Source organism: Empidonax traillii, unplaced genomic scaffold, assembly GCF_003031625.1.
Source record: "Empidonax traillii isolate 1590-97213 ecotype Southwest subspecies unplaced genomic scaffold, ASM303162v1 scaffold477:size924519, whole genome shotgun sequence".
Taxonomy (NCBI): Eukaryota; Metazoa; Chordata; class Aves; order Passeriformes; family Tyrannidae; genus Empidonax; species Empidonax traillii.
The window spans coordinates 375,733-384,796 of NW_020955670.1; the positions used below are offsets into that span (position 1 = coordinate 375,733).

General features: G+C 35.5%; 1 protein-coding gene across 1 annotated transcript in view; it reads left to right on the forward strand.

Moving 5' to 3' along the window:
* The window catches only part of PAWR (pro-apoptotic WT1 regulator), a 78,698-nt gene extending 70,298 nt beyond the window's left edge, over positions 1 to 8,400 (forward strand). The window contains exons 4-6 of the mRNA XM_027896091.1: positions 1,023 to 1,170; positions 2,546 to 2,650; positions 7,661 to 8,400. Coding sequence (XP_027751892.1) covers positions 1,023 to 1,170; positions 2,546 to 2,650; positions 7,661 to 7,747 — 340 coding nt within the window. The 3' untranslated portion in view covers positions 7,748 to 8,400. The remainder of the gene's footprint in view (positions 1 to 1,022; positions 1,171 to 2,545; positions 2,651 to 7,660) is intronic.
* The last annotated feature ends 664 nt before the right edge of the window (positions 8,401 to 9,064 follow it).

The window sequence follows — 9,064 nt, forward strand, 5'->3', positions numbered from 1 at the left end:
CTAAAGTTATGAAATGCAAAACTGTTAAATGAAAGCATTAATCATATACTCTTCTCTATTTTAAAGGAAATGTTATAGGGATGCTTGTAGTACTTTTCATTCTTTTCCTAAGTGCTCTGGAGAACCATTGTATACATACTTCAGCTGTGTGATTTTGCAGAATCACAAGCTGACTGAAGTTGGAAGGGACCTCTGAGGGGAATCTTGTCCATGTCCAATCCTCTGCTCAAGCAGGGACACCTAGAGCTGGCTTTTGAGGATGATCTCCAGGTGGCTTTTGAGTTCCCTGGTGAAGACAGAAGAAGAGATTGTTTTGGTTTTGATTTTTTTTTTCCTTTGGTAGTTTGGCTGTTTATTTTCAAAGTCTAAGAAGTATAGTTATGGTGAATTAGAGAGGGAAAGATCAGTATCTCTGCCTGCTCCCAGGGCATTCTGTTCTGTTGTTCTTCATTTTTCATTAGATTCTGCACTGAAGGTAAAAATAGTATTACTATTAGGAAGAAAATAGCTATGGGAAGAACACTGTTAGTTTTGTGAGTGAAAATGCTTGACTTCTTATACATATTTTTAAATCAGCACTGGTTTTGTACATAGAAACCATAGTGGAGTGCAGGCCAAATCCATAGTTCCTGAGAAGTCAGTTGATATTCTTCTTATGTTTTGCACATGTACTTGTTTTTCATCCTTTATGGATGCTTGGTTTAAAACTTGACTCTTTGAAATAAAATTATTTAGCTTGCGTTCTAATGTGCATAGTTCATGAAATTTTAAAAGTAAGGTAGGATAAGTATGTGTTTAAAGTTGATTACCTACGTGGATGAGAGCTGCATTATCCAAGTATTTGAATCCCTGAGGTAGCAAAGTTAGTGATTTCTCAGCCACACATTTTCTACAGTTTATTAGACTGACCTGTTGAGTGCTTTGGAAAGCAGTTTTGTTACTGCTGTCATTTCCATTTTGTTAAATGTAATGTCTGTTGTAATGTAATGTTAAATGTCTGCTTTGCTCTTTGACTTCCATAGCACAGCTAATGCACCAGAAGACGACGCTCCAAGTAGATATTCCCGAACAGAGAGGACAACTTACAGCAGATACAGCAGGGATGCAAATTCTTCTGGCAGTTCTCTACCAAGTAACACTTTGGAAAAGAGGATTGAGGAACTTGAAAGGGTAAGTGCCAACTAACCTCTCTATGGCATACGTCTGAAATAAAGTACTTTGGAAAGTCCATGGGGAAATTTACAAGTAAAATACATAGAAATGATGCTAAATGCTTGAAGTACAGATAGTTATGTCTATAAAAATGTATAAAGAGTCAGACTGACTGAGAAGAATGTGAACTTTCAAATCATGGATGTTTAGTTTTCATTTGGTATGTAAGTGAGAAATAGTTGAGGTAAAGATATCAGAGCCAGCAGTGCTCTGCGTATTTCTCTTTCGTACCTCATGACGCACCAACCAAGAACAAATATCTTGGGGGGAGAAGGGGCTCACTGACTGTTCAGAAAATTAGCAAGCCTGTTTGTGATCTACTTATGGTTTGGGATTTTTTTAATGTACTGAAATACTATGAAATTTATTGCTATCCAGTTGTTAAAGTTTTAAATATTCAAAATACATATTTAAAACAGTTTTCATTATTTCAGATTGACTTCCTACAAACAGTTTTGGGGAAATATAATAATGCTAAAGCTCAGTTTTTCACCTAAGCCAGTATTTTGCTAAATAATGTCATCTGTGTAATTTATTACTGGCTTTTCTGTCTTCCTCTGAAGGAGCTTTTTTTGTGGGTAACTTGCCAAATATTCTTGTATTGAATTGTATGGATCAGAGTTACTAAGTAAACACAATTTGAATAGGTGTTGGAAAGGATGAAAATAAAATGTATTTTGTAGAAATTACTGGCTTTTTAAGACTTGAGGAATCTTGACTAGAGTGAGTACACCATAACCCTCCCTTCTAAATCAGCTTCTTTCTGAAATACTTAAATTGCCCCTAACACAAAAAAATAGAGGAAGATTTAAGGGCTGTCTTTCAGTATTCTGAATCCTGACTTACTGAATTCCTAATGGGCATTTTCATTTTTTCTCACATTCAGGGCCAGAGATCTAACATTTAGTCTTCCTTCCTTGGTAATGGTAGTTTAAAAAAAAAACCAAACCAAAAAAATCCCAAAACCAAAACCCAACCATCAGAAAAGACTAATCCTCCGAGTATAAGAAATTTGGAAGCTCATACTTCACATTTACTTCTTCTGTTTTGGGCCCTTATCCCATTTTGGGTTCATGCTTAAGTTAAATATTAATTAAAACAGTATCATTTGAATCAGATATCACGCAGATGTGCTGTGGGTAAAAATATTATCTCGGATGTTTCTTTAGCTGCTTTATTTGTAAAAGGACTTGAAGATGTGGGTTTGACTTGCTGTAGAAAAGGAATTATAAGTAAGTGTGTGGAGGTTCTTCTTTCTTTGTTTTAAGTGATATTAAACTGTATATTAAAATAAAAATAAAATTTTCGACTTCATTGAGTATTCTGATTTTAGGAACTTGCAAAGGAAAGACAGGACAATGCAAGATTAATGAAGATTGCGCAGGACAAAGAGGAACTAATTGGAAAGCTGAAGGAAGAAATTGATTTATTAAACAGAGTGAGCAAATACTTTCTTATGTGATTTTTTAGAAAGAGGGGAAAAAAGTCTCTGCATTCTCTGTTCCATTCTTCAGACACCTGCATCCACTGGGCAAGGTCACAAGAGAATTAAGTATGAGGGGTCTTGCATAGCTCTCAAGAGGCATGTCATAAGTTATATATTTTTTTTCAGGTAATTTGTGTTTGTGATGATTGACTTCTCTAATTTCTGTGTTATTGGAGTGCTTGATTTTGTTGTTCATAGAGCAAGGTTATAAAAGCAAAAGCACTTGACTGTCTCTTTCCAGATTCAGTATGTAGAATACCAGGAAACAATTTAATTGGGGTTTTGACAGTTTTATCAATAACTTGTTCCTCAGGACTTTTTCAAAGTAATTAGAAATTTAATTTCATTTTAGTCAGCTTTTAATTACTAATAATAATTTAGATGATATTAAAAAGACTAGGGAGCAAGTTTTTTCTATTCTGACACATATTCTCATACTCTTTATGATTGATCATAAGTAAAGGCAGAACAAGTCAAGAAGGCAGGACATGTGAGGTAGCATCACTCAGGCAAGGTATGAAGGCAGAAAAAGAGGGAGTTATAAGAGGGAGACATATCGTGAGGGGGGGTTTGTCCCCGCGATAGACCCTTGTAGGCACATCTTGGATAGGAAACGGTCACAGACGAATGACCCCAAAATGGCGTTTATTAAAACAAGATGACGGTTTGTATACAGGGGGATACAGAAGGTTCTGGTACAGGGGTGGGTTTCTGCTAGGAAACATCGAATCCCGAGGGGTTCTGATAAGGGAACTTGGAGAGATTGGCCTGTAGGGATATGTCTGGCCATTTAGGGGGAAGAGATAGCTAGGGAGGAAGGGAAGGTGTGGTCTGGGGGGCACAGGAGAGGGGAATCCTGCAGAGGTCTTGTAGCTGGGTCTCAGGCAGTTCTGGGCAGCTGTTGTTGCTAGAGGACTTACTCTGAGCCTTTCTTGCAGCTCTTTCTGCATTCTTCTCCATTCTCTGCAGGCTTCTGCTGGTCCCACCTCCGACAGAGACATGCTTGGAAATGGAACAGGATGAGAAATTTAAAAGTTGATAGAAAAAGTTGCCCCAGTTGTAAGGGCAAACAAATTCTTTCGTAGAGTGGATTAGTGACCTCATCTTGCACCTCCTGGCTGAGGTGTGGAGCCTGGATGTATGAGGGATATATGCCTCTTCTAGTCCAGTGCAGATATGGCTTTGGTCAATACAGCAGTGAAGGGAGGCAATAACTCTGCATGAATAATGTCAAAATTGCATTTTGCAATTCTTCATCTGTGGCTAAGAAGGACAGCATTCACAAGTTTGCAAACTAATCTGAGAATGAAAGGAGATTATTCTGAAACATATATTTTGGTTTTTTAATGAAGAAAGTTGCAGGTTAGTCTGTAGGATAAATAAGGTATTGCCTGTTTTGGAGAGATTTCTGTTTTAAGGGGGGCATTGGTCTTTGTGCCATTCTTTTATTCTGGAAAGAATCTGTCACATCTAAGATGATGACGTTATTACAGTCAAGGCAGGTGTTCATTTCTTCAACATAATGGATGGCAAAGCTATTTAATACTGTTAGTCACATCTGACTTCCTGCCTCAAAGGTCAGAAAGAACGAATCAAAATAACCTAAATCACTGGAATCTTGTGGTTTAAGACCGTGACAGAGGTTTGCTGTTCCAGAAACAATGTTATTTTTTCTGCTGTATTTGAAGTATGATGTCCTAAATTAAATCCATGAAGTGTTTAACTAGAAACCATCTTTGAACATTTCTAGTAAAGTCAGGCAGTGTCTGTGCCTTGCCTGTGTTAAGGATAGTGACAATTTCTGCCTGTTGCATGAAAGTAAACATTAAATAGAATATAGTCCTTTCAAAAACCACTTTATTATACTATGACTAAAATTATGCCTTTCCATGAGATCTACAAAGCCATCTTATTGGTGCTTTCTTGGTAAATACTTTTAAACGCAGAAGAGGATGGAATTTTTATTTTCTCCATGAGTCCGGCATTCTTCATAGCTTTAACATTGTTTGCTTTGTTGAGTGCAAGTTATTTATGTCCATGTCTCTTGGGCTTTTCTTAATGATCAAAAAGCTATCTTTTGACTTTGTGACCAGTATAATTTGTCTTTTTAGAAAAGTTTGAACCCATGTCTCGAAAAGTGATGCTTTCATTAAAACAGATACAGCTTTACTTTCTTGTTTATTAACTCTTGGATTTATATTTGCTTCTATATGGGCTATCCGTGTGGATTTAGAAAGAGAAAAGCTGCAGAAATACTGCATTATTCTGATGATAGAAAGTTACGAAAGTTAATAGGGCAGTTATATTTGCTTCAGGTTTATTATCATAACTGAGAACACGAGAGCCAGCACTTGGACATCCGCTTGTTCTTTGTGAAGTGTTACCTTGCAGACCTAGTACCAGGTTTGGATGCTTTGCATGGAAGAACAGTTGTGATCTTCAGCCTTCTGTTCAGATAGAAGGATGTTCTGAGGACTAAACTTACCTTAGGGAACTAATGCAGAGATCTTTTTAAAAAATTTTGCTCGTAGGCAATCTAAATAGGGGTCTCTAAATTTGAAAATCTACACGTTCATGGTGTTTCTCCAGCTTTTCTGTTAATCAAAATGTATAGTTATTGCATGTTGAGATGCATGGGTATGGAAAGAATTTAATGTCAAAGACCCTAAATAACCTCTTATAAAGCCATTTTACTGCATAGTTTCTGACTGCTCAGTCCGTATTAAAGACATGCTCTTTTTACAAGTTTCAATCAGTTCATAACTATGGATGCATCCTTGATTGTCTAAGACCTTGTGTTGCAGTTGAAAAACTCTTTTTCCAAGAATCCTGAGCTGCGTTTATATTGAGGAACAGAAAAGGCTTTCTGCCATAAATGGCATTCCCTCATTCCATTACATTAGACATTAAAAGTATGTCTGCCATGTTCTTTGTAAGAAAGGGGTAGTTGCTTCATAAAAACCTCAAATGTCTGAAGGGAAAGGCATCTCATAATATTTAAATATTTGTAGGCAAAGTTCAGCTGTTGACTAGTTTACACTTAGTCATCTCTGACCTCAGCAAGATGTCATTGTAGTTAAAAGTGTGTTTGGAGAGAGTCTGTCAATGAGGATTTACAGTCCAGTTAGTGTCGGTTGTGTAGTTATTGGTTCTTTTGCTATGTGAAGTTCAAGCTTTCCTGCTATCGCATCTCTTTTTTGCTAATAAGCATAAATTAGTTCTGAATAAGAAACCTCAAAGTGGCAAAATCCCCTGCATCTCACAGCCCATTGTTTCTGTAGATATTTAAACTGCAGCAGTTATTTTTCCTGGCTCGTATTCAAGCAACTCTTACTTGTAGTAATCTTTGGAATGTTATTTTTGCAGCATAAGCATTTCACAAACTTCTAATATTTTCTTTTGAGTCAATTGCGGTATTTTAAACAGAGGGTCTTAAGTTAGGCTTTAATTGAGACACCCAATGGCTAGGTCAACAAGTTCAAATAAACTATTCTGTATATCAGACTTGAAAAAAAAAAAAAAAAAGAAAACAACAACAAAACCCACACACACAAAACCCCCCACATTTTATTGCAAATTTGTTGTCCCTTCCATCTGATTATTGATCCGAATTGCACAAAAGAGAATATAAAGTATTTTTCTTTATATTAAACTGTATTTATAGCATCAAAACTTTCCCTATTTTGTTGTTTAAGCCACTTGTATCTGTTATGCTGGAGGGGTCAAATGCTTTCCCTGGAAGTCATTCATACTGTGACGCAGCATTACTTCTGTGAAGCACAGAGGAATTTCTGCTAGTGATTTCTCGATTCCACATTAGAAAAAAAGATAAAGTCATCACAGAGGTCTTGTGGTACGGATTTTGGCTTTGCAAACTGAAGAGGCTTTTAAAAATTATTATACCAATTAAACAGATCATCTCTAGCATGCACTTCTGGAATGACCTCACTAAAAAGAAATAAGGAACTAGGCTTCATATATCAAATGCTGCTTAACAACTTAAAGGGACAAGAGAAAGAAAATCTTTTCTTCACTACTTAAAGCAACAGGAGGCTTTTTCAGACTTGAATCAAGAGACATCTAGGACTTCCAATGAGAATTCTGGTACTTTTTCCTTTGCCTGTCATTAATTTTTCTCCTTAAAGTGCTGTTCTTGACACCATTCTTCTGTTTTTTCTTTCTTTGTTTTGTTCATACTCTGTTTCTTCTGTGTGGTTTTTTGTAGAGTAAAATTACTTTTACTCAAGTAATACTTGCATTAAGCAGCGATTTTCACTGGTTTTCAGTTTAAAGGCTTGCAAAGACTTGGTAGGAAGTGAAGTAATAAAAATGGTGTGAACTGGATAAAAATGGTAATTGGTGGAAAAGAGACAAACATTTGGGGTGAAAGCAATCTGTTTAGAGTGCTCATTATTACCGTGTGTGCTGTTGGGTCTTTCAGCAGTTTAGATGGAAGTTACAAAATCCATTTTAATTTTTTTCACAGAAAACAAAAAATGAACAGGCAGCTCTGTTTCTGAAAATATTGATAGTTAATTTAAAATACAAAGCAGATCTTGCAGTAATAACCAGTGATGTGTATATGTGAGTGGGACGGTTGCAGACAAGCACAGTCCGGGAGAGCAGGGGCAAGAGCTGACTAATACACTCTCTGTATATACCAGAAAAATAATCACACTCATCCTATTTTGGTTTCTTTATTCATTAATTTCTGCTGTAGCTGTAGTTCAAATATATTTCTATTTAAAGGTGCTTGTATGTGGGAATTTAATAATACCATATTTTCATTACGGTAACACTTGGAAAGAGGCCAGTTTAACAGTTATAAGGGTACCTACTGTGACACTAATTCTTGCCTACCCCATTTTCTTCGTTTCAGAGCTAAGATGCTAATTTCCTACTGCTACTAATTGAGTTTGTTTATGTCCTGGGAAATGTTTATTCTTCTTTTTTTTTGCACAGGACCTAGATGATATAGAAGATGAAAATGAACAGTTGAAACAAGAAAATAAAACCCTCTTAAAAGTTGTTGGACAGCTGACAAGGTAGAAGATTCAGACCTCAGTGAGGAAAGATTTAAAAACTACTGATTGAACATTAAGGTCAATGTAGTAATACTTCCTGTGTGTTGCAGTATGTTATAATAACTGTCTGTATATTTATTGTTAGGAAACCAGATGAATGTTTATTTTCATAGTACTTTCCTTGTTCAATTAAATGACATAAAAATTGGGGTATATTTTTAGCTTTCTTTTCACATAAGCATAGTTAAACTTTTTGATGTATTTCAAAATACTAAGTTCAAAAATATTTGGGGTTTGTATCTTCAGATTACATCTGCATAAGTTACAGTAATTTAAAATTCATAGCACCAAGATCACTTTCAATCCATGTGGTTGTATATTTTTGAAATGAATGGAAGCAATACATATAAACTTTGTTTACAGAGATCCAAAATATATATTTTGGGAAAAGCTTCCTTTTTTGTTTAAACAGCTGTAAAGTGGATGCCTTATTACTGGTGTATAACATTTTGCAGATTGATGACCTTATCTAAAACCCTTGTATGTTGAAGTTTTTTTACTGTATCTGAAAGATTTACAATAGTAGAGAGTAGCAATTTTTTTTCTGTGTTTAACAGTATTCTGTCAGGAGGGGAAGGTTTTATTGAAAAAACAAAACCAAACACAGAACACCAAAAAGCCAAATAAATCACCTCTGGTATCAGCATTAATTAGTTCTTAAAATCATATTGAAGTTGTACATCGCAGTTTATTTTACAGCTTTTGCTTTAGAAATGAAATGCAAGTTTGCAGTCAGACAGTTTGTTTGCTGTGTTGAGAATTCAGACAAAGCCTGGAGCTTTCATTTTAGCAGACACTTTTGCAGTACTCTCCTGCTTAAAGCTGACATGTTAAAATTTGTAGTGATCATAACCCATATGAGTTTTTTGATTTTTTTTAAGCTGAGTGAAAATTTTTGTATATAACAAAAGTAGAGGGGCATACTAGTGATTCATGCCTTTCTGAAACATCAAATGGTATAAGGACCTCCTTTTTATCCTTGATTTGAAACTAACAAGGTGTTTAAGAAGTGCCTGGTTAGATATTACAATCCAGTTATGACTATGTACTTATTCTTCTATAACATGATAGCAGACAAAATTTTCTTTAGACTTTAACCACAGACCTCAGTTAACAACTCTCTTCTTAAAATTTTTGTTAGACTGAAATTTTTTTATACTTTATTTCATCTCACTACAGGACATTTTTCATTCTGGATCAGATCAAATGTACATGTCCTTTGAGTCAGGACACTAGAAATAAAAACATTTCAAAGAGTCCAGGCTTTTTCTTGACAGTACTG